The sequence below is a fragment of the Ovis aries genome, chromosome 26 (assembly GCF_016772045.2).
Source record: "Ovis aries strain OAR_USU_Benz2616 breed Rambouillet chromosome 26, ARS-UI_Ramb_v3.0, whole genome shotgun sequence".
NCBI lineage: Eukaryota > Metazoa > Chordata > Mammalia > Artiodactyla > Bovidae > Ovis > Ovis aries.
In genome coordinates, this window is record NC_056079.1 from 24,820,453 (window position 1) to 24,844,232 (window position 23,780).

Consider the following 23,780-nt stretch of genomic DNA (forward strand, 5'->3'; position numbering starts at 1 on the left):
CATACAATTTTTTAATGCAATCAACCACTAGCTGAATGCTCTCATTTCTAATAGATTTTCAGTTGATTCCTGTTTTTCAGATACATATCATCTGCAAATAATTTGGCCTCCCATTTTTCAAACCGTACACCTCTTTTCTTTCACTTGCTAATTACATTGACTAGTGCTTCCAAATTGCATTGCTAATGGCATTGCTTGTTTCTATTGAGAGTCCCCTTGGACAGCAAGATCAAACCAGTAGATCCTAAGGGCAATCAGTCCTGAAAATTCATTGGAAGGACTGATGCTGAAGCTGAAGCTCCAGTACTTTGGCCACCTGATGCCAAGAGCGACTCATTACAAAAGACCCTGACACTGGGAAAGATTGAAGGCAGGAGGAGAAGGGGATGACAGAGGATGAGATGGTTGGATGGCGTCACCAACTCGAGGGACATGAGTTTGAGCAAGCTCTGGGAGTTGTTGATGGACGGTGGCGGGGAAGCCTGGCATGTTGCAGTCCATGGGGTCACAAAGAATCAGACACGACTAAACGGAACTGAGTGCTTCCAGAATAATGTTAAGATAAAAACGACACAGTGGAAATACGTGTTTACTAACATACTTTTGGTTTACACTTTGGGACATTTGTACCAACTGAATCTGACAGAACCAATCCCCAAATGAGCACTGGGGAACCACTGCCATACATCACCTTCATCCAGTTATTTCTTCAACCTGGCCTTGAGGCATATTGCTATTCCCAAGCTCCCAACAGAACAGGAGGGAACACGAGGTCTCTAAAATTTTCTAAGATTTTGGGAGCCAGGCCCCCTTGCTATTGTTGGGGAAGGGTGTGGCAACTCCTTGTACAATCTTTGGCTGTGGCCCTAACCACTTGTGCTGTGAGGTGTTTAAGACAGACCTCGCCTGCCGGAGAGCCATCCTTATCACTCCATCCTGTGCCTGGCAGAAAGCAGACTCTCAAAAGCAAATGTTGTATATTAACACATATAAAGGCAATCTAGAAAGATGGTACTGATGAATCTATTCTTAGGGTAGCAATGGAGATGCAGACATAGAGAAGAGACTTGCAGACACAGTGGGGAAAGGAGGCGGTGGGACAAATCAAGGGTAGCATCAAAACATATCCACTACCGTGTGTAAAACAGACAGCCAGTGGGAATTTGCTGTGACTCACAGCACTCAAACTGGTGCTGTGACAAGCTAGAGGGGTGGGAGGTGGGAGGGAGGTTCAAGAGGAAGGGGACATATATACCTGTAGCTGATTTACATTGATGTACAGCAGGAACCGGACGGTATACTTCCCTGGTGGCTCAGACAGTAAAGTGTCTGTCTACAACACGGGAGACCCAGGTTCAATCCCTGGGTTGGGAAGGCCCCCTGGAGAAGGAAATGGCAATCCACTCCAGTACTACTGCCTGGAAAATCCCATGGACGGAGGAGCCTGGTAGGCTACAGTCCACGGGGTCGCAAAGAGTCAGACACGACTAAGCGACTTCACTTTCACTTTTCAGGGCAGAAACCAGCACAATATTATAAAACAATTATCCTCCAATTAAACATAAATTTTTAAAAAAGAAAGCAGACTCTCAGATGAGGACATCTGTGCCTTACCCTTCACCTCTTCCTGTCTAAAAAATCCAGTTCTCAGAGATTTCCTCTCTGCCTTCACCTGTCACCTTCTGTGGTGTTTAGGGAGCTCACAGATTTGAGTGGCCCGTCTCCACAAGATTACCATCAAATGATTCGGATCTTCCAAGTCATCACATTGGCAGTTTTTCAGGAAAAGATAAACCAAGCCAGAGGTGGTTGAAAATGTATTTATTTTTCTTCAAATGATCTTTGTTTCAAGCAATAAATAAAAAGACATGTTGACTTTTCTAAAAAAGAAAACCAAACAACAACAAAAATATTCCCCTAAACTATATACATCCTACAGAAATACAAGCATATCAAATGTAGAAATGACATCACTCTGAAAGATGGGGCTATTTACAGAAATTACAAGTATTGCATTGCTGTCTTGAAGAAGCCTCTTTCTGGCATGACTCATAAGCTCTAAGGGAGAGCAGGGTCCTCTTCAAAGAGGTGGCACTCTCCAGCCTTCCTTTTTTTCCCCCGGCTGCACCACTCGACATGTGAGATCTTAGTTCCCTGACTAGGGATCGAACCCACACCCCTGCGTTAGAAGCACGGGGCTGGACTGCTAGTGAAGTCCCTCTCCATACTTCCTGATAAACAAACAAACTTGCAAAGAAGAGCTAGACAGCCAGACACGTTCCTCAGTTCCTTAACAACCACAGATCAGCTTTCGAGGGGCGTGAAAAGGGACCTCGTCCAGGTCTTAGGCCCCGTGAGCTCCTGACAGAACCCATATTGTCCCTCAGCAGAGCTGGGGCCACACAGGGACAGGGACAACTCTCTGCTGTGGTTTCTGCCACACAAGCCAGCTCTGAGTTATCAAGCCCTGGCCTCCAACAGCACCTTGCCTAAGTGTCCCAAACTCAGTTATGCAGGGAGAGCACTTGGGGAGCTTTGAAACCTACTGATGCCCAGGTCCCTCCTCCAGAATTCCTGGTGTACCTCGTGTGGGCTAACGGGCAGCCAAGGCAAACCCTTACTTTACCAACAAAGGCTGGTGGCCAAACTCTGATCTCACAGGCCCCTCCCCTCACATTGAAATCACCCATCCCACCTCCCTCTGCCCATCTTCCCAAGAATTTTGGATTTTTTTCTCATATAGAATCAGAATCAACTCTCTAGAACCAGGCTAGGATGGACATCTGAGGAAAATGGCCTCAGAGACCACGACTAAGGCCGGGAGCTCCCTGCCACCAGCCCACAGGTGGCTTCAGTATAATACTGCTTGGGGGGGGGGGCGGGGCTCACCCACACCCTGGGGTCACAAAGACACTGGAGGGAACAGCAGCATCCTCCAGTCTCTATACATGATCCAGTGAGTCAATAGCACAGGTCACCATGGATCAAAGTGGCAAAGCTTTCTGACTGCGACAGAAATTGCTTGTCACCAGAAATCACTTCATGAGAGAGACACCTGTTGAAACCCAGTGGCCGTTTGGAGGGACCTCGTGGTGCCGTCTTCATTAGAGCTCTTTCTTCCAAGTCATCAAAGAGGCTTCTGATGGTAAAAGTAGACAGTGACCCCAAATCCCCGATTCCAATCAAGCCCATTTCCTATTGAATTTCTAAGGGTTTGGGGACTCACACTCTTATCAGGTACAAAGAAAATGGCTTTATAAATAGAGGTTTGACACTGTGACACATGACTTGAATTGGAAAGCAGGGAAGAGACCCGGTCGGGGCGGGTCCTGGGCTCCGACTGTCTGGGCAGCTGGAATCCAGTCTGGGAAAGCACGACACACAGATTTTGGCAAATGTACACTCATTCTGTAAAAAGTCAATCTGTTCTAAGCTACTTTCCCTCCCCCTTCAAGCAGTCCCTCCTACAGACCTGTCTGTCTGCGGGAACCCACACTTTTACAGCGGTGGAGCCCATTCGACCGCAATTCATCGCAAAACATGAAGCAACTTCCAGGAATCAAGGAAGACAAGGGAACGTCCAGCTGAGCTGTCTCAATAGGCCCAGTGTCATGAACCTGACCCCTCCACGTCTTCAGGAGGGGTTCAGCCAAGCAGCTCCCAGGAAAGGAGGGGGGTCTTGGGCTTTTCTGAAAACAAGAAGTGGGAACTCTGGCCACACCCAAGACAGGGCTTGACAAAAGTAGCACAAATGATGCCAGGTTCACGTTAATGGAAGGAAAGCGTAAGGAACCTAGTCCTGTCTGGGACGTGGGGACAAGAAGGAGCATTCTGACACTATGCTGACATCGAGGCGTGAAGTTATCAATGGGTGAGCAGCACTTCGATCCTCAGAGGGCAAAACCACCCCCAAAAGCAAAACCTAAAGCATGCTCTCATTTGTAGACAAGTTTGGAATTACTGCTAACCTGGCACTGGGTAACAACACTGTTCCACAATACTATACGTTAAATAACCCGTGGTTCCCTCCTCCCTCCCCCCAAGCCCAACCCACCTGCTCCTTGTTCCAAAACCACTCCTCTATTTGGAAAGGCCCCCTGAAAGCGGCATTATCTCAAGAAAGGATTCTGCTATGGCACTCTAATGCCCATCCAGAAACCAGCTTCCCTGCAAAGAGTCTGCCTGACTCCTCACTCACACTCTCTTGCTGTCCTAATCTTCCACGGGACCTCCAGTGGGGTGTCCACCACGCCCTTCTTTTTATTCACCTATTCACTTTACAGATATCCACCTACAGGAATCTTTTAAGATCACAAGAATTTGTTGGCATACTTCATTCCAAGCAAACCCCCTAAAATTAAAATCTCTGATTTAGGCAAAAGAGGAAAAAAAAATATTGGCGCTTCCACTTTCCCTTTCAGGTCTATCTCTTCTTAGCTGGGTTCCCCAAGGGCCTTGGCAAATGCTTCGCTGCAGGAAAATCCGATCTGCACCCAGTTTTTTTTAGGAGCACCTTACACGATATGGTATTTATCAAGTCCTCGGGCAGGTCTAAGAGAAAAAAGCTTCCACCGCCAAACTGAGTTACTGATCATCCGAAACGGTTGTATGGTTGCGGTTTCAAATTGCTTCGGTGGTCCATATGCCCAAGAACCAACTTCAAAAATAGTCTCCAGTCCATATTCAAGAATGCGCTATCTGCGGATGTACGCACCCACAGGTTCTGGTATCCGAGATGGAAGGAGGGGGTGCTGGAACCAATCTCCCACGGATACCCAGGGTCAATGCTAACAACGTCCTCGCTTCCCTTTCTCCTCCTCCCACCCTGCCCCCTTCCCAGCAGTAGCAAATGCAAGCTGATCGTCACGCCATCTCGAACACACCACCTCACTGTACTGACGTCTGCATGCTGCCTGTGCTCCGCAGGTCCACACCAGCATCAATATATTCTAAAGTCACGGTCCCCAGACTGTGTCCTCACACACTCTGAGGAAATTCTCAATAAATACTTTTATTTATTATTAAGCTTAAGTATTCACCTGTTGATGGTGACTTAAAAAGGAAAACCATGTCCTAAAAGATTTCTTCAAAAAAAAAAATAATAATTCCTGTAACTACAACAAGAAAAGGACCAAGCACACAGAAGCAGGCACTTCTGGTCAACTTGTTTTTGGCCCTTTGCCTCCCCTCCACCACCACCACCCCCCTTAATAAAGGGGCACATTTGCCAGGATCTGTGGGTTTCCTAACTTCAAGCCTTACTGCTTTAAAAAAAAAAAAAAATGAGGTAAGAAATTCCTATCTGAAAAGTAAAACTGACACAAACCAAGACCCAGGTCTTCCCTGCCTGCCGAGGAAGCTGTTATTGCTCTAAGTTGGAGTGTTTTGTTTGTCTGCGTTTAAATATGTATTTGAGGTCCTTATTGCCATTCTAGCTGGCCCCAGCCAAAGAGAGATGGATGGAAGGAGCTTGGTCACCAGGCCCCCTGCGGGTCAGTCCGGACCTGCTACCCGGCCACCGGGCCCCACCTGACACGGGCTGGTGTGGGGGTGGGGGGGCGTTCTGAGGGTTCTAACAGCTGGGGGAGGTGGTGATGGGGCTGTGCAGGTAGGGCAGGCTGCTGGGGGCCGGGTGCACCCCCACGGAGACCGGGAAGCTGAAGACAAACTGTGACGTGGGCGTGGGGGTGGCCTTGCCCCGCTCGCGCAGGGGCCCCGACGGGCTGGCGGCCTCCACCGCGCAGGACGTGGCCAGCACCTGCGACTCGAACTGCAGCAGCTGGCCCATGAAGCTGAAGTTGGGCGAGATGATGCTCCGCCGCTGCTTGACAAACTCGAAGGCCTCCTCCAGCCGCACACGCTTCTTCATCATCAGGTAGGCCAGGCAGATGGTGGCCGAGCGGGAGATGCCAGCTTGGCAGTGCACCAGCACGCGCCCGCGGCAGTCCTTGACCGCATCTGGGGCAGAGAGCCACGCGCCCGTTAGTGTCCCCAAGTCCCTGTCCTTCCCTGGGCGGGATGAGGGCGCTGTGGGGAGGATCTGAGAAGCATTGGTCGGGGCCCTCCCTCTGAACCACGGAAGGGACAGCCTTCCAAGGCTGAGGCCAGGAGAGAGGAAACCCACCGGGCCAGGGAGTGCCATCGGTTCTGGGCTATTTTGGAGACTTAACCAGACAAATGTGCCGGGCTTAGGAAACACACATGCTAAAGCCCGGTGCCAGCACACACGGAGGGGTTTTCATTTGCAGGAGCAAAAACAATGACCCAGTTCTCTCTGTGTCTTCCTCTCCACCCCTAAGTCTTATCTGCTTGGCAGGTGGGACACCCAAGGCAAAAGTTCTTGGCTCTATCAGCTACCAGTGCCTGTGGTTTATATAAGTCCATCTTCCTACCCCTGGGCAATTCAATACCCCAAGGGCCAGCCTTCCTACTGAGAAAGAGGGAAAACAGGCATCCTCTGGGCAGGGCCCTTTCTAAGTTCCTCCTTCAACACTCTAGCTCCAAGTGGTTCCTTCTTCCCTCGCTTCCTGTCTCTGCCAGCCTTGCACCCAGCGCCCCATCCCTGAACCCAGCACCCCGGCCAGGGCCAGCCTACCGATGTACTCAATGGCCTCCATGAACCAGGAGCTGATGTCAGCCTTGTGATTGTCTTCCACTGGGATACACTTGTACTGATAGTGTCCTTCGAAGTGGTTCGGGCAGTCAGAGGAGACGTTCAGCAAGGCTGTGATGCCCAGGGCATCCAGCATGTCCCTGCGGGCCGCATGATAGGCACTGCCGAGGTAGAGGAAGGGCAGGATCTCCACCGGACCCCCCTGCAGAAGGGGAGAACAAAGGGGCCCCCCCAAACATCATAAGTATAAAACAGCAGGGCAGAGGGCTGGGGCGGTAGGACGGGGAGAGGGAGCCAGTCTGGGGTGGGGGTGCTGCTGTCAAGGGCTGTGGGAAGATGGCCTGTGGACACAGCCCCTCCAGGTCTCCCCATGTCCTGCTGGGGCTCCAGGAGGGAGTGATGCGCTCAGTGGGACCTCTCTGGCCTTGATGCTCTACTCTGCCTTGATGCTGGGCTCCCCTCTCTGGTTCAAGCAGCCCACCTCCCCTCCGCCCCCGGTGACCAGTGAGGCAGAAGACGCAATGCGGGCCTTGTTCATCGTTTGTGATGTGAGGAGCTTACACCTGCTACCACTAAGCTACTTGCTGCAGATCAAAAACAGACGCCACAGCAACCTCAAAGATAAGAGGGGGGATCCTGGCAAAAGGAGGTTATGTTGGCTTTGCTAATGACACGATTCTGAGGCAGATCAACACAAGTGATGTGGGGTTTGTGGAGCAGAGTTGCGGGACCCCATCATTTTACTCCATCTCTGTCTAAAGGAGAGGGCTGGAAGGGGCGTGCTTGTAAGAATCATAGTGGCATGAGCTGGTTTTCTTAGAAGGGTTGGTTGTCCACTGATGTTCACTTAGCATTTATGATTAGCTTGTATGGGGGGCGGACAGCTCTGCCTGTTGTAAGCCAGGGCTGGGGTCTCAGCTTCCCACAGAACAGCCCACACACTTCTGGGCTCCTTGCTTCTCTGCACATAACTCTGGGAGCGAAGTCAGGGACTTATGTCTTTACATTCTTTTTTTAAGTAAGGGTAATGAGAGAAGGAAGGGGAAGAATTTCAAAGGAATGATGGATTCCACCTAAGGTCGCATCCCAACACTCAGGGTTCATCAATTCACCCAGCATTGAGGCCCTGAGTCCTGAGCCTCTGACAAGCAGAAGTCTGATCTCAGCCCGCACCTGGTCGTGCAGTGGGGTTCCACAGGAGCTGCAGCTCAGATCCAAAGACTCTGCCGTGCTTGGGGGCACAGCAGGTGGGATGGCTGCCAGAGCCTTGGTCTTGGAACAGAATTCTGGGTACTCAGAGGAGAACCTTTCATAGCCACCTGTAAAGGAGAAAGATGCTCAGGTTAATGGGGTCATTGAACAAGCAGGAAACCAAACCAGGGGAGAACTTGAACCCTACGCTTCACAGAGGAGAGCTGTTGGGAAGCTAGGGCTGGTTGCACCTATACTGGCCACTGGGTGGCGCTGTGGGCCCAGAGATAATGGCTAAGGAGCCCTTCTTCCAGAGATGGGGAGACTGCCTTGGGGATGAACGCATCCTGAAGCTGGAAGAAAAGCTTTAGGCACAAGACTTCGGTTTAGAATGCAGATACACAAAGGAGGATGTGCAGGGGGAGATGAAGAAGGAATGCTTTCTTTACAGTGATGACAAAGAAAAAGGGAAGAGCCACTAGGGGTTTCCATGAGGCCACAATTGAGTCCTGGGACCCACAAAGATGTCTGTCATCCCCCACCTCCAGCTCTTCTTTTAGAGAGGTTCTCCAGTGTGGGAGAGAATAAAAAAACTATTATCCTGGCACCAGCCCTTCTGGACCTCAGCAACAGAACAGATGCCAACCACACAGCCTCATGAACAGCTGTTCCATCAACAAGGGGCCAAAACAAGAGGAAACGGGCTTAGATCTAAACAAATCCCTCTTGCCTCATCCAGGTTTGGGGCACGGGAGGATTTCCTGACCTGAGAGTTGCTAAGCCCTGGAATGGTTCTCTACGGAATCATCTTCCGGGGAAGGGAGGTCGTTTAAGTAAAAGGAGACCAATAGCCAACTTCTGTGGAGTAGCGTTAGTGGCACTCAGGCAAGGGCGGCTGCGCAGGGGTGGGCAGAGACGCAGGTGGAGGCGGGCAGGGAAACACACCAAGAAGAGACAGTCGGCCTGTGTTTCTGATTTTCTTGTGCACTCTGGGACTTTGCTTTTTGGGAAACCTACCATCTATTATTGTCAAGGTTTGGCCCTGCTTGTTTTTTTGTTTTGTTTTTTAATTTTTTGTTGTTGTTGCAGGGTTTTGTTCTGATGTGGACCATTTCTGGAGTCTTGATTGGATGTGTTTGGGGGGCTTCCCAGGTGGCACAGTGGTAAAGAACCTGTCTGCAGTGCAGGAGACACACACAGGTTCAATCCCTGGGTCAGGAAGATCCCCTGCAGGAGAGCATGGCAACTCACTCCAGTATTCTTGCCTGGAGAGTCCCACGGATAGAGGAGCCTGGCCAGCTACAGTCCACGGCGTCACAAAGAGTTGAACACAACTGAGCATACGTGCACTGCCTCTGTTCTGTGTTTTGGTTTCTCGGCCCTGAGGCACGTGGGATCTCAGCTCCCCAATCGGGGAATCACACCTGCGCCGCCTGCACTGGAAGGTGACGTCTCAACCCCTGGACCAAGAGAGAAGTCCACCTGCTTGTATTTTTATTTTGCAGTTTCTATTGGACCAAAAAGAGATTATAAATTAACTCAGTAGGGTCTGCAGGTTGTGGAACAACCGCTCAAAGGATGGTCACGGAGGCAGCTGGCCCTTTACACCTGTATGACTAAGTGACAGTGTGGGTGCCATTGCTCTCTATCCCTACCATTCAAAGCAGTTTTCCAACATGTGACGGTTAGTCAATTCCTTGACACTACCGCTTCAGAGGGGAAAGAAAATGATCGTTTGCCACATCATAAGGCTTCCAGGAACAGGGCAGACATTTTTTCCTCTCTGAGCGGGAGGCTCCTGGTTTCCCTCCCCCAGGCTATAAATGGCCATTTCTCTGGTCACAGGCCCTCGCTCTGCTGAGTCATAATGACCAGCCTCCCTGGAGGGAAAACCTGCTGGAGGCCCAGTCCTGTTCTCTTCAGAGGTGCTACGGGCCTGAGTGGACCTCTTGTCAGGAGCAGCCCTCCCTTTCGCCTATAAACCTGCCAACGCTTCCGCCCCAAACGGAGGCTATAAGCAATGAGAGCCGGCAAGTGCCTTTAGCTGAAGCCCCTGTGATAGGCCTCTGAGATGGAAACTTCGGGAAATGCTGCCCTTTGGAGAAAATAAAAGGAGAAGTGGGTCCATCCACAAACTGATGTTGATCGTCTATATGAAATACCATCACTTGATGCTTTGTAATTCTAGAGGATCTGAAAAATTGAGTGAAAGGATCTGCGTGTTTATTACATAACTTGAACATTAAAATACATCTCAAAGAGATGCAAGACGTTGAGGGGTGCCCTCCAAAAATGAGGGGTGCCCTCCAAAAAGCTCATCACCTGGATGGGCAGGCCAGCAGAGTCACAGGCCGGTCAGGGCAAGGCTCCAAGGTCATAGAGAAGCAGTAGCCCTTAGGGCTGAAGGAGCCAAGGAACCTCAGTGGTAGAAAGAATGTACTTCCCGTTGCTGAGAAGGCACAGACCAGGGCACCAGATGGAAGGGAAAGAGACTTGTCTTTGCAGTCAGCTCTGAGTTGAAATGCCAGCCCTGTGAATGAATCATAGGCTGTGCAGCCTGGAGACATCACTGAACCTCTCTGAGCCTCCTCCTCATTTATAAAATGTAATGAAACTTCCAGGCTGGAAGTCCGGGAGTCTCCGGTGGGGACTGACTGGAACAGCCAGTGTGCTGTGCCTGGCCCCAGGGAGACACGCAATGAACATTTCCTTCTTCGGTACCTAAGGGGACTCCAGCTTCACTGGCAACTTCTCACTTTCTCCTCCTGGGCTTTCCTTCTTTTTTCCAGTGGGCATCTGGAGAGCTGGTAGTTAGGCAGCAGAAGAACAGGTACCAGGCACTTCCTGTGTCCCACGTCCCCTGCCCAGTCAAAGACATCTGCTACCTCCAGGGCTGACCATCAATCAATCCCCAGGGAGCAGCAGAACCCTGGAGGGGTCCCCAGCCTGCAGCTGACCCTGGGGGTGTGGCCGGTGTAGGGGATGGGAGAGGGTGCAGGCGGGCTCAGAGACCAGACCAGGCTTGAAAAGGAGGGCTCTCTGTCATCTCCCCAAGGCTGCACGTAACAGGACAGAGAGATAGTAGTGGTCAGGAAAAGGCACCATTACAACGAAGCGGCAAAATGATTCCTGCAAAGTTCTTTCACTCTGGAGACAGGAGCAAAGGGAGGGTGGCGTCCCTGACATGTGAGCAATGGAAAGGATTTCCCTCCGGAGCCATCATTAGCTTTGGGGGGGATCTGTGACTGGCAGTTACAAGGAGCATCAGCAAAGGACCTCCTTCTGGGGCCCAGGAGCTGCAGTCAGACCAGGACCTCGGATGAGCAGAACACACCCTCGTGGGGTCGGGAGCTCCTGGGTGATGATGCACTGAAGATACAGGAGTGCAGGTCAGGGGCCATTCAGTCCACGCCCCACAAGGTCACACTCCGATCCAAGTTAATAAAAATGACAGACCCTCTTAAAAGGAGATGTTCATTATGTGTCAGGCTCTTTCCACCCTGGTATCCAACCAGCAGCCCTGGAGAAAGGCGTGTCGAGCCCCAATTCAACAGAAGAGAAAACTGAATTGCACGGTGGCCCCCAAGTAAGGGCATTCAGCCCACACCGGCTGCTGCTGCCACTATGTCACTTAAGTTGTGTCCAACTCTGTGCGACCCCACAGACGGCAGCCCACCAGGCTCCCCGCCCCTGGGATTCTCCAGGCGAGAACATTGGAGTGGGTTGCCATTTCCTTCTCCAATGCATGAAGGTAAAAAGAGAAAGTGAAGTGGCTCAGTCGTGTCCGACTCTTAGCGACCCCACAGACTGCAGCCCACCAGGCTCCTCCGTCCATGGGATTTTCCAGGCAAGAGGACTGGAGTGGGGTGCCACTGCCTTCTCCAGAAGGGGCCTCAAAGTCACTTGGAACCTGGTCATCAGGAGCCCGTCCTGGTGCTTGCCCACCGCTGCTCCTCCAGTGACCCTTCTCTAAGGGCTGGCCCCCCGCAGTGGTTCATCACTCTAGGAAAGAATTTTGATGCAGAAATAAGAAGAAGGTGAACAGGGCACTGCTGACATTTCACTGGACTCTGCTTCTCTCCGATGCTTTTCGAACTCCAGGTAGTTATGGAGGAGTCCTGACCAGCATCATTTTTTAATTTAATGAAACAGAATAAAACCAACCTGCATTTATAGAGGGTATGGTTTCATGGCACTCTGGTTTCACAGTGATGGTCCCCATCACAGGGACTCCCCTGGCACTTAAAAGACACTTGCTGGCTCTTCTCCCAGACTGTACACAGCACGTGCTGCAGTGAAGCAGGAGCCCAGTCCAGGGCGACAGACACCGTGAGCTGTTGCAGGACACCACTCAAGTCTTACATCTCTTGGGGGACAGTGTGTTTTAAGAGCTCAAATTATGTAATAAACACATGGATCATTTCACTTTTTAAAAAAGGTCAGCTCCTCTAGAAGTATATAGAGAAGCCCTATACTAGGTCCTGATGGAAACGAAACTCAGTTTCTTAAGGAGGGTGGCAGTGAAGATGACTGTTCCCAGCCTCTCTCCTCAGTGCCTGCCTCCCCAGCTCACATCTGTGCAGGTACCATAGCCACGACCCTTTCAGCAAGAGCGAGATTTACTTGTATTTTTTTAATCTTTGACCACATCCTGCAGCATGCGGGATCTTAGTTCCCCGACCAGGGACAGAACCTGTGCTGCCTGTACTGGGAGTGCAGTCTTAGCCACTGGACCACCAGGGAAGTCCCAAGAGCTAGATTTCAACCTCCAAGCTTTATCTAGAACTCATGCGAGGGAAAGTTTATTGCCATTATAGACACGGCGGGGTGGGATGGGGGAGCTTCTATCCTGTGGCCTTGGAGCTATGTGGGGTGGGGGGCGGAGGCAGACGGGTGTAGAGGAGCCCCAGCTCTGACTTGGGGAGCTGGAAGAGACACATCCCCTCCTAAGCCCCGTTTTCCACCCTCAGAATGCAAGGATTCCAGACGCTATCATCTCGAAGTTCCAACATTCTGTGCTCCTAACTGGTCATGAACTGACTTGCCGACTACCAACTGACAGCAGGTATATTTCCATCAGACCTGTGTATTTCCACCTTCTGAACACAATCTCACAACACATTCGCCAGTGAATTCCCACCGTTTTTTTTCCTTACGTTCTGTCGCATATAATTTGGTAACAGATATGCTGACTAATTTTGACCTGTTTTTCCCATGTTCTTATTTAATAATATACCTTCTAGCCTTAAAGCTCTCATTTTCTCATCTTAATTTAAAAACCGGAGCGTCGGGGGGGGGGGGCAGAAAGGACTATAATTTTCTACCCAACTTCCTTGAGGAATAGCTACGCCTACGGTTCAACTTTGTGTTCTTTTCGTCTTCTCACAGGGACAGCAAGGCAGTTTTCAAAGTTGACAGAAACTGTGAAACTGGCTGGCCCCCTGCTCATGCAGGCGGGGCGGGGGAGATGTGTGAGAAAGTCCTTTGAAAGGGCAGGCTGCTGCAGTGCCCATCATCTCGCCGTAACAGGACTCTTAAAGGGGTCTGTGATGGGAAGGACAGCCTTTTGGTGGTGACGATGATCGCGGATCTTAACGTGGCTGCCACTTTTTCCCTGTTACCCTCTCTACACTCACAATATCAACCTGTTCACAAGCAGGGCTCATGGCCTTGCTGTCCTGGGACGTCTTATCAATATCAAGCAAACAGCAGGCAAAGTCTGGGGACATCTGAAGGTCCTTTGGCTTTGAGAACTCCCAAGACTTCTGCTTTACATATACGGGCTCCTCACCTCGGGGTTACCGGCTGAGACCTCTGGGTCCTGGGTCTGACACCTCTGGTGTCCCAGGCAGCTGGCTGGACACCCGAGGTCACACTCGTGGCTGGATCTCGTTTGCAGCCCCTCCCGGTCCTTCTCTGCCATCTGCTCCCTTCAGCAATCTGGCTTCCGTCTAGTCTCCATTTCTTCCTCCCCAATTTCCTCTTTGTTAAACGGAAACTGCCTTCCAGGGAGGAAACCAGCTATCTGGTTTCAGATGTTCTGATTTTTTTTTTAAGGAATTCCTTGGCTCTTTAAAAAAGCCACCCTTTCTCCTCTCTGAGTTCTCTGTGCAGCCCACCTTGGGGAAGGGCAGCCTACCTTTCCTATAAGCATCCAAGACAAGCCCAAAGGAGCTGAGATGGACTTCCTGACAATAAGGCTGTCACTCTCAGTTGACACCTAGGCCCTGTCTTTAGTTGCTTCTGCGGACTGGAACCATCCAGTGCAGATGATGCAAAGAGTAGTGACTGCCTCATTCTTTATAATTCTTTAAAGCCTCACACCATGGGTTAGGAATTTCCCTTAACACCTACCTTTATTTTTATATTTCTAATTCTAACAGTTCTCCGCTGTCATGGGTATTGTGTCCTGTACGCAAGGAGAAAAGCCAGTCTTTTTGCCTTTGGGTGAAAGAGCTGCCCTTAGCATCCCCCAGGACTCTGCCATTTGGTGCCACTGACCTGGAAAGGACGATGGGCAGGGCAGATGGACACAGAAAGAGAAAAGATGGAACACAGCCACCCGACCTCTGCCCATAGCTCTCAGGATGGGCCTCAGTCGCTGATCACACGGAAGCTATCATGTCAGGTCTCTACGATCAGGCTTGGGGACTGTCGGGTATGTGACTTCCAACCTGGAAGGAGAAGCTGAAGTATACTGATCCTCCCAATTTCTCAAAACAGCTTCACGACAGCTTTCAAATCAGAACTTGAGTAAGAACTGACAAAGGTCACAGGCTGAGAAGAACTTTAGACGGAAGAAAAAGTAAGATAATGTTTTTATACCTGAAATCTTCTGTGTAACAGACTGATCTCTTATTGGGGGGATGTGGGAAGTAAAGAATGACTTCTATTAAGGTACGAAAATGCTTTTTTTTGTCTTTCTCTACTGGGGGGAAGGGGTCTAAAACCCTAATCTAAGGATCTATGAAAGAAAGAGAAAGGGATTTCAAAAGAGATGTGTACTATAATTAAATCTGAAAAGCTGAAATCTCTAAACTGTCCCAAAATGCCTTACAGGGTTTTCAATAAAACGAGTTTTACCCCAGTGGGAAGATTAACTAGCCAAAGGACCAGAAAATGTAGTGATTTGGGGTTACTGCTTTTAGCAAACCTTGAGTATTATTAGGAATTGTAAAGGCCGGCTAGCATTGCCTTAATCTTAAGTAAAGCTATGAATTCTTGCCTGTGGTATTAGTTATTAACTACCTGTAATATATAACCAACTGCCCTTCAAAGTGGCAGAAATAGAAAAATCTGTTCAAACCCAGTTAATTGGTTAAAATCATAGCTTGTGACCAGGAAGGGTAATAGAACCTCTGAAAATATCCGGCTGTATTTCCTGTCCCCCCAGGATAGCAGATATCAACAGTTTTCCACGGCTTAATGTCTGACCACTTTTACTGCACATCCACCACCACACATGAATGGTTGCACAGAAGGCCCCACTGGCTGCAAAATAAAAGGAACAAATTGGGGAGGGAGGAGAATCATCCAAATTACCCAACACCTAATCAATTCAGGTATTTACTAAAGATAAATCTAAGGGGCTTGTCTCCTCCCGTTTCCCTTTAGTTTCCTGCCCCCAGGGCCTCCTGCGAGGAACCCACGTTTCCTGCTGTTCCGCTGGTGTTTGCACTGTCTGCCCCCAAGCGCATCTCCCCGCAGCGCCAAGGGAGCCTATTTCCTTCTGCCCTCACTGGGGGATTCCTTTGCAGGGGAAGGCTAGGAGAAGGAAGAGGAACTGTGTGAAGACCGCCTCTGTTTAGCACCTAAATGAAAATAAGCTGAGCTGAATAGTATTTGAACCAGTTAACCTCAAAGATGTTCTATCACCACTGCAGAACAAGCTGGAAGGAGATACCCTCCCTCTTTAGGCGGCGGTTGCGTCCAAAGGCAGGCTCCCTTTGCTTAGAAAGACCCAGCTGAACCTCTCCTGGCCCCTCCCGGGAGGGCCTGTAAAGAAAAGTTGGACCCCAAGCCCAGGCCATGCCCTCCCCAGCTCAGAGGTTGCGGTCTTGGAGAGGCAGCGAGCGGTCCGCCCCTGCGCACGCCGGGTCAGACAACAGGAGGCAGTGCAGGCCTCGGGAGGAAAGAGCCCTTAAAGCACTCCTTTTCCTTCGGCCAGGCACCTCGCCAACCGCCAGGGGACTGCCGACCCTATTTGCCTCGCGCCCGGCGGCCGGCCCGCGGGGCGGCTCTCGGTACATATCTGGCTACGGGCTCTCCCGGCGGGATTCGGGGGAACCAGGCAGGTGCCGTGAGCCCGAGAAGGGAACCTTAAAAATCTGCTTCTCTCGCCGGGAGCCGGGCCTCAGTGCGCGCCCGGAAACCCTAGGGCGGTCCTCTCTGGATTTCTTTCAGGGAAAAAAGAAAACAAAACGAACCCAGACGCCACGTGCGTCCGCTCTGCCTAGAGAAGGGTCCCAGGTTCCGAGGCCGAGTAGGCAGGCGTGCGATCGGGGTCCAAATCCAGAGTGACCGAGGTGAGCACAGCTCGGAGAACACCGCGGCCAGCCCTTGCCACTCAAAGGGGTTTTCGTCCTAGAGAAATTTCTGTCACTGTCCTTACGTGCGCCAGCACCACGCAAAGGAGGACGAGCGGCGTGCTCAACCGCGGGGACCCCATCCCCGCGCTCCACCCGTTCCGGGGCCGCCGGGATCCCGGCACACCTCGGCGCCCGGGGCCCCTAGGCCCCTGAGCCCAGGTTGCCTCGCTTAGCGCCTGGTCCTTCCGGTGCAAGGCCCTTCCTGGCACTTTCCCTTAAAGCGCTGGGAGGAGAAGGGAGGAGCGCTGGGCCCAATCAGAGGTGCCAGAGGCCGCCCTCGCGAAGAAAGAAAAATCAGCAAAATCGCCTTAGTGGTTCAACCAAAGGTCAACAGCAGCATTTCCCCAGCAGCTGACAGGTCAAATGGCCAGGAAACAACTGCCGAGAACAAAGCCCCCCGCTGTTCACAGGGGCCAGCCCGACCCGCCGGCACCGAGCGGTGTGGTCGTGCCTTTTGGAAGGGGCAGTGGGGAGAGGTTTCCGCCGCCGCACCTCCCGCCCCATCTCCCTTCCTCTCTGGTGAGCGGGTCCGGAGAGGAAGGGCAGGAGGGAGGGGGCTGGGGACGCCGGCAGGGAAAGGGGCGGCCCTTTGATGGCGGGGGTACGAAACGCCTCCCTCGGGTCCTGGGGCGGCCAGAACCCGCAGCGGGCTAAGGAATGCACGGAATGCGGCGCGGGTGGAAGGGGCGCAGCGCCGCAGGGCCCCAGCGACTCGCCCGCTCCCGGCCTGGCCGGGCAGGTGCGGCCTGCGCCCGGGTCCTTCCAGGTGCTTGGGTAGCCTTCGGCCCTTTTGGAGTTTTCGACTTGCAGATTTGATAAGATCGCCCCTTCCCTAGAGTTTCGCACTTAGCACGCGCCGCCATCTGACAGTCTTGAGTCTGAACAAAAGATCGTTACTTCTCAGCTACCTTCATTTAAGAGGCCCCATCCCGCTTGGCGACACCCGCAAATACTCGGGCCTCCCGCCTCCGTCTCAGCCCGAGGCAGGAGGGTTTGGCCACCCTTCCTGGTGGAGCTCGGAATTGGGCGGCAGGAGAGGAGATATGGATTTGCTCCACACCAACCCCGCAAGCTGATCCTCGATTTTGCATTTATGAACGGTTGGTTTCCAGCAGGAGCCGCAGAACCGATCACACCCCAGCGCTCACCCCGCCGCTTCCCTCTCTTCCCCACGTCTCGGAATCTCGTAATCGGATTCGGTGCGGGACCCGGCCATGCCAAACCAACAGGCCTAACCTATCCCCCACCGCCCGCGTAGTGGCACTTGAGAGCACTTCCCTGGACTCGAAGGTGGAAAAGCTGCTGAGTCGCTTCTCCCGCAAGGCCAGACCGTTAGTGGATGTAAACAAATGCAGAATCGCCGGGAAGGGTCCGGAATTGCAGGTGACTGAGCCCTCACCATCTCTGAGGACTTCAGGAGCTCGCGCTTGCACACAAACGCACAGAACCCTTGCACACCAGCGCGCACACCAACACGCACAAAGCGTTTGGGGGGCATCCCGCAGCCACGAGTCCCCCCCCACCCCAGGCACCTCTTCTCCTGCCCACTAACGCGCAGGCCGCCCAGCCCCGCCGCACCGACCCTCCAGCTCGCGCCCAGCGCCCGCGTTTACCTTTCAGTAGGCAGATGTCGGTGCGCTCGGCGTTGCGACGCAGCGCCTGCACCACCAGCGACACGGTGCTGTCCTCGCGGAGGCTCTCGGCGCGCGGGCTGCGCTCGTCGTAGACGATGACGGCGGAGTAGAGGCCGGAGCGCAGGCGGGCGCGCACCTCCTCCTCGGCGGGCAGGATCTGCTCCAGGCTCACGGAGCCCTTAGCCCGCCGCCGCACAATGGTGTTGCAGCGCACGTTGACCGAGCCTCGGATGTAGCCCGCGCTGTGCGCCAGGAACGGTCTGCAGTCCAGCAGCAGGCACTTGCCGCCGCTCAGCAGCCCCAGGGCGCCGTGGCTGCCGCTGCCGCCCGCGCCGCCGCCGTTCTCGTCCCGGTTCATCAGCCTTTTGAGCACGCTGCAGTCCATCTCCCGCAGCTCGTCCACGGTCACCATGGTCGCCGGGAACCGCGTCTGTTGGACACGCGAGGAGGCGAAGGACGCCCGGGCGAGCTGGGCTCCAGGAAGGGGTGAGCGGGGGGCTACGAAAGGGCGCGCGCGGGCAGAAGCGGCCTCAAACTTGGCCCCTAGGGGCTCTCACTGGCGAACCTCTTCTCCCGGCTTCCCCTTTCTCGCGCAGCTTCTCAGTTACATAGCAGTCCGGGCGGCCTCGGGCGCCGGGCAGCACGATGCCAAGGGGGAGGTGGCACTGGAGTAGTGTTTACGGGAGAGGTACGAGGGCTCCCTCCTGTTGTCGCCTCTATTGTATTTTGCCCGTTGCGCTGCCGTTCCGGCCGCGGTTCCCCCACGAACTGCCGGAGCTCCGCGCTCTGCCCCAGCCAGAGTTTCCTCTCCTCGGCGTATAGATTTATTAATGTTCCTCGGCTCTCCCGCGGGAGGGGGCAGATGCATTACTACCTCGCGAGGCTCCGCCTCTTTCCATTCTCGGCCGCGAGCCCTGCCCCGCCCCCCCGCGCCCGCGCCCCGCCCCCTGGCGGCTTCCCCCGCCCCTCCGGCCCCACCTCCTCCGCGCGCCCCAGCGAGTGAATGGAGTGCCGGCCGCTCGCTCCTGGTCACGGGGACGCGACGTCACAAAGAGCGGAGTAAACAGGGCGCGCGGCGGTCGCCGCCAGGCCCATTCATAAAACCGAGACCTAGAGGAAGAGGGAGGAGGCCTCCGACCCGCTGGCGAGCGGCTGCGCCGGGACTTTGTGAATGGAGCGTGGCGGCGCCTCTCCCCTGCCTCCGCGCGCGTCCAGCCCGACCCGAGTTGCCTTGCAGCCACTGCACCCCCGCCTCGGTGGTGGCGGCGATGATCCGCGGGAAAAAATCGCCAGCCGAGAAGCTGGCCTAGCGGAGGGCCGGACTCGGTTTTGAGCTTTCATGCCGGTTTACCTCCGCGCTTCCCGCTTGCCCGCCTCGCAGGTGGCCCCCTAGTACCCAAGGGGACTAGGAAATGCCGCATCGCAGCCGGCCCAGCCAGGCCCTCCTCGCCCCAGCCTTAGGGAGCGCATTCAGCCCGCCAGGCGTTTTTGGCTTTTTTTTTTTTTCCAATTGCAGATCCTCAGACTTTAGCTTCTGCCTTAGCCTGATCGATTTTCATCTTAAGGTATTAAATCAGTTTTATAGCTTCCCGAGGAACGTGGGCAAACCCGAATCCAGAAGATGAAAGAGAAAGCCCTCGCTCCCCGAAGCCCGGTAATAGGAGTGAAGTGTTGAGTTTGTTGCTTTATGACCCAGAGGGAGACATTAATTGGATCCGGAATGTTGTTCCCAAGGAGGAAGGCGGAGTGCCACTCCCTTCCACGCTTCCTAAAGATGTTTATTTAACCCTGATAGGGGGTGGGGGACAGACATTTTCGGCTTTTGGAAAAGTCCTCACGCCTCTGGTACTCGTGTGAATTGTCTCTCAGGAAATGACAATTAGGGTCCACATTTGGTGCGAAACTAGACCCAGAGAAATTGACGCGTAAAGAATTTAATACATCCCAGGGCCGATTCGGGTTTCTTTGCGTCCGTCTTTCCCGGTCCGGTCTCATTTTCCCCGACCCCGCTTTTACTTATGCATTTAATTTCCCAGAGGCCACTTTTGGCAGGAGATGCGTGCGCGCAGCGGTGGGGGACACGACAGAAGCCAAAAATGATGCGTCCGACATCTTGCCAAGTCTTGTTAGTGAGGAATTAACCACCGAGCAGGGAATTACGAGTCTCGCTGGAGGCCCGGTGGCTGTGGGGTCGAGTCTTCTGCTCCCGGCTGGCGGAGGCGACAAGGGTCGGTGAACCCGCTCCCTCCCCCGACTCGGCCTTCCGCTCCGCCTTTGTTCCCCGCGGAGCGGCTCTCCGGGGCAGTCGACTCCGGGCCCCCGGGGCCACCCCTTCTCTCCCCAGCCCGGCTTCGGCGGCGGCCTCCACCTCGGAAATCTACAGCCTCGATACCCTCCCGCTGCGTCAGGGCTCCCGGACCCCAGGCCTAAGCCGAGTGCGCCAAAAGAGCTCTGCGATGTACTGATCCTGTCTCTATTTAGAATTTACTATTTTATTCATCGTGGACTTGGGGGGAGGCGGCACTGATTTTAATTGTTTAAGCCACTACTTTATTTTGACTACTCAGTTTCGGGTTCCCCTTGACATTTGGCACAGGAGGAGCGGCCACCACTGAGGACCCAGTGAGGCCGCGGGGCGCTCCGGAGGGGAGGTCACCGGTCAAACGTTTGCTGCTTGGCTTCTCCGCTGGGAAGGAGACTGTAGTCCCTTCCAAGGCTTTTGTCCGGTTTTTCGCGTGCTGAGGTGGTCGTGAGGCTCTGTGTAAAGACTCGCTCTCCCTGGCACACCAGGAGCGCGCCCTTTCCAAGGAGCCCCCAGCGCGCCCACCTTCCCCGGCTTTCCCGGGACGCTCTTGGGCAGCACTGGAATCCGCTTCCAGAAAAACGCCGATGCCTTTACGAGGACTTCAGCTGGACATCTCTTGGAAGAGCCTCAGTCGGAGACAGGTCCGGGCGAATTGCACACGTGTCGCAGGAGCTGGAGGACGTCCCTCGGCGGCACGGCCGGGCTCCGCTAGCCTTTGTCTGGCATAAGCCGGGGGCGCCTCCGCGTCCGCCTGACCCCCTGCCCGGCCCTCACGTGGCCAGTAAATAACAGGTCCGGAGGGAGGAGAATGCCCACCGAACAAAGACTTGCTTTCTGCACCTGACGGTAATCCGCGGTGGCAAAGCCCGTAAATCCCGCAGGCAATTCACACGGAAGAGGGCGTGGGCAGGCGCGTGTGAGTGTGTCTGTGTCCACGTGTGCCCGCCCGCGCCTGCGCGCCCGCAACCTGGAGGCGAGCCGCAGCATCCAATTCAAGTATTTAAGCCAAGATCCTTTTGCATTGCCAACGCGAATGCCTGATATTTGAAAAAAGACTGGGGGAAAAAAAAATCCTCTCCCTTCAAATCAGGAATTAGCTTTCGGTTATGTGAATTTCAGCCAGCAAGATTTAAATTTTGTTTTTATCCGGGTTCTCTGTAAGCACCCTAGATAATTTTTTAAATTTTTGGTGGGCCATTTGCTACACAAATAAATACAATGTAAGGAGTCCTCGATCCTGGCTATAGAGGTGATAAAACTTGTCTCCAGTGAGTATGCAGGCGGGGGCGGAGGGGTTGGGTGGAGGGTAACCTTAATCAGTTTACAGGAGAACCGCGTGAAACAGCTTGTCTCCAAGATCTTGGAAAAAACAAAGGCATTTGGAAGGAAGACAATGAATGTCATTTCAAAGTTAATTTGATTAAGGAAGGCATTTCTGCGGGAGCTGGAATGGGATTGCCCACGGAGAGATATTTTATTTTTACTCAGCAGGAAACCTCGGGGTGAAAATACTTTAAACATTCACTGTGACATGTAAATCCAACTTCTCTTTCATCAGAGAGTCCTCAGACCGACCTTATTAGTCACTGTTAGGCCTGGCAAAACCCTTGTTCTTGTTTAAAAACATTTCTTTCCAATTGGAAATAGGAAGTTGTGTGATCTGGGAATTTAAAGCCCAGAGCAGGATCCCCTGAGAGGACTATCTATGGCTTCTATTCTGGTTTTGATGGCAACCTCTGACTCACTGCGCTGTCTCCAAGTGCCTGAATAAAACTTGCCTGAAAAATCACTAATGAATTTAAGTGATGAAAAGAAGAGTTCTGCGGATTCCTCTTTACTAAGTGGATCCCTCTCACCTTGCTTATTACTCTCAAGTGGAACAGGAGTGGTCCTTTTGGCATTGAGCTGTTGGCTAGGTTTCTTAGATCAGCTGACTGGGGAGCTTCCACCCTAGTAATGAGAATGCTCAAAAGAACTGAGAGGCTGTCTCATGCTCCTCAAGGGACGAAGTCTATATATACTGTGTGTTCTTAGGTAACAGGTATAGATGAATTGAAGAAAGTCTTGTCCTTTCCTGCCCACCTCTGCTCATCAAGTCAGGACTCAAAAGCAATGGAAAGTCTTCAGTGTTGAGAATGAACATCACCAAACAACCTCAAAAACAGCCTGAAGGCTTTTTTTAGTCCTGACTTTGTCATAGATTTGTTCAGTAACCTCCATTTATTTTTCTAGCCACAGTACTGTAACACTTGCTGATGATTTAAAGCACTAGGTTTCTAATCCAGGGTCTCTGCAGAAAGGTTTTAATATATCACTTCCCCCCATACTTTATTTTAAAAACAATTTGATCTAGGCTATGCCAGCATCTAGCTTAGTGATCTTGGGCAAGATAATCTCCCCAGAGCTCAGTTTCTTCATCTGCAAAATGAAGAGTTTGGGCGTGATTGATTTGTCAGAGCCAGGTCATTTCCAACCCTGTGTGATTCTGAGTTGGAGAGTTCTCTGCCAGCCTGAAATAACCACCTTCTTTCTCTCAAAGCCAGGCACTCTGAAATCCACAAGTCACAGCACAGTCTCTGCCTTCCTCCTGTCCCTCATTTGCTTAACGTTGGTAATTTTAATTTATATGTTAAGTGCTAATGTCCCAAGCTTCTTATTAAAACTTCAAGTTTAGAAAATCAAATTTCGAAAGCAAGTACTCCGCAAAGGAGATAAAAAGTGGGCTCAGATTTTTTGGGGGGTTCACTCCAGCTGTGAATATTTTCATATTCATTTATTTGACACCCATGTTACATTCAGTGGGGGAAACAAACGTCTCAAACACTGTCCCTTCAAAAAGTTTATGATCTATTTGGTTTAGTCAGGGTGTGATTGTTACTGTTTGTTCCTGCAGGGCAGAATCAAATATCTTTAGGGAGGGACAAACACAGTGCCAAGGGGATTCAGAAAAGAAAGGGGTTGAAATGTTTTGTGAGATCCATAGGGAAATGGAAGAAAAAGGTCATCGTGAATAAAATGAATTTCATCTATTTAGATGTCATCCTTGATTTCTCTTGGTTGGTGCCTATTCTTTTTTTTTTTTTTTAAGCTTTCATTCCACCTCTGACATTTATTCTGTCCTTGTGACTTGTGTCTTTTCCTTTCATCTGTAACTTCTCTCTTCCCCAGTGGGTTTGCCTGCTGAAAATAGATGAGCTCTTGGTCTGAAGCTGCAAGGGAGCCAAGATGATGCAAAGGTTCTGTAGAAAATCTCTTCCAGGGACAGTGAGCTGACCCAGATGTAAGGTGATCCAAGTGTGGGCCTGACTCTAGGTTGCACTGTCATCTTCAGCAAATCAATTTTCTGCATCTTAATTTCACCATCTGTAGAAGTAGGGAAAATAATGCACTTATTTACTTTTCTTAGGACAGCAAAGTATCTAAATCACTTTCCCAGGAATCCTGCTGTG

At 52.2% G+C, this 23,780-nt stretch overlaps 1 protein-coding gene and 1 long non-coding RNA gene across 2 annotated transcripts; one reads left to right on the forward strand and one right to left on the reverse strand.

Moving 5' to 3' along the window:
* Nucleotides 1-1,806: 1,806 nt before the first annotated feature.
* Nucleotides 1,807-18,865, reverse strand: DUSP4 (dual specificity phosphatase 4). The gene is made up of 4 exons (XM_004021751.5): nt 18,006-18,865; nt 7,787-7,932; nt 6,596-6,815; nt 1,807-5,958 (listed from the first exon to the last, which is right to left on the reverse strand). The coding sequence occupies exons 1-4, from the start codon at nt 18,436-18,438 to the stop codon at nt 5,573-5,575; spliced, it is 1,185 nt and encodes a 394-aa protein (XP_004021800.1). The 5' UTR covers nt 18,439-18,865; the 3' UTR covers nt 1,807-5,572.
* LOC121818096 (uncharacterized) lies at nt 16,069-23,360 on the forward strand. The gene is made up of 2 exons (XR_006058205.2): nt 16,069-19,680; nt 20,063-23,360. It is a non-coding gene; the product is annotated as an uncharacterized LOC121818096 (long non-coding RNA).
* Nucleotides 23,361-23,780: the final 420 nt, after the last annotated feature.

Coding starts and splice junctions, on each gene's coding strand:
- DUSP4 (XM_004021751.5), bottom strand. CDS start 18,438: ATGGTGACCGTGGACGAGCTGCGGGAGATGGACTGCAGCGTGCTCAAA. Junction 6,816..7,786: donor GAACCCCACTGCACGACCAG/GTGCGGGCTGAG, acceptor CCCCTTCTGCAG/GGGGGTCCGGTGGAGATCCT. Junction 5,959..6,595: donor GGAGGCCATTGAGTACATCG/GTAGGCTGGCCC, acceptor TCTCTGCCCCAG/ATGCGGTCAAGGACTGCCGC.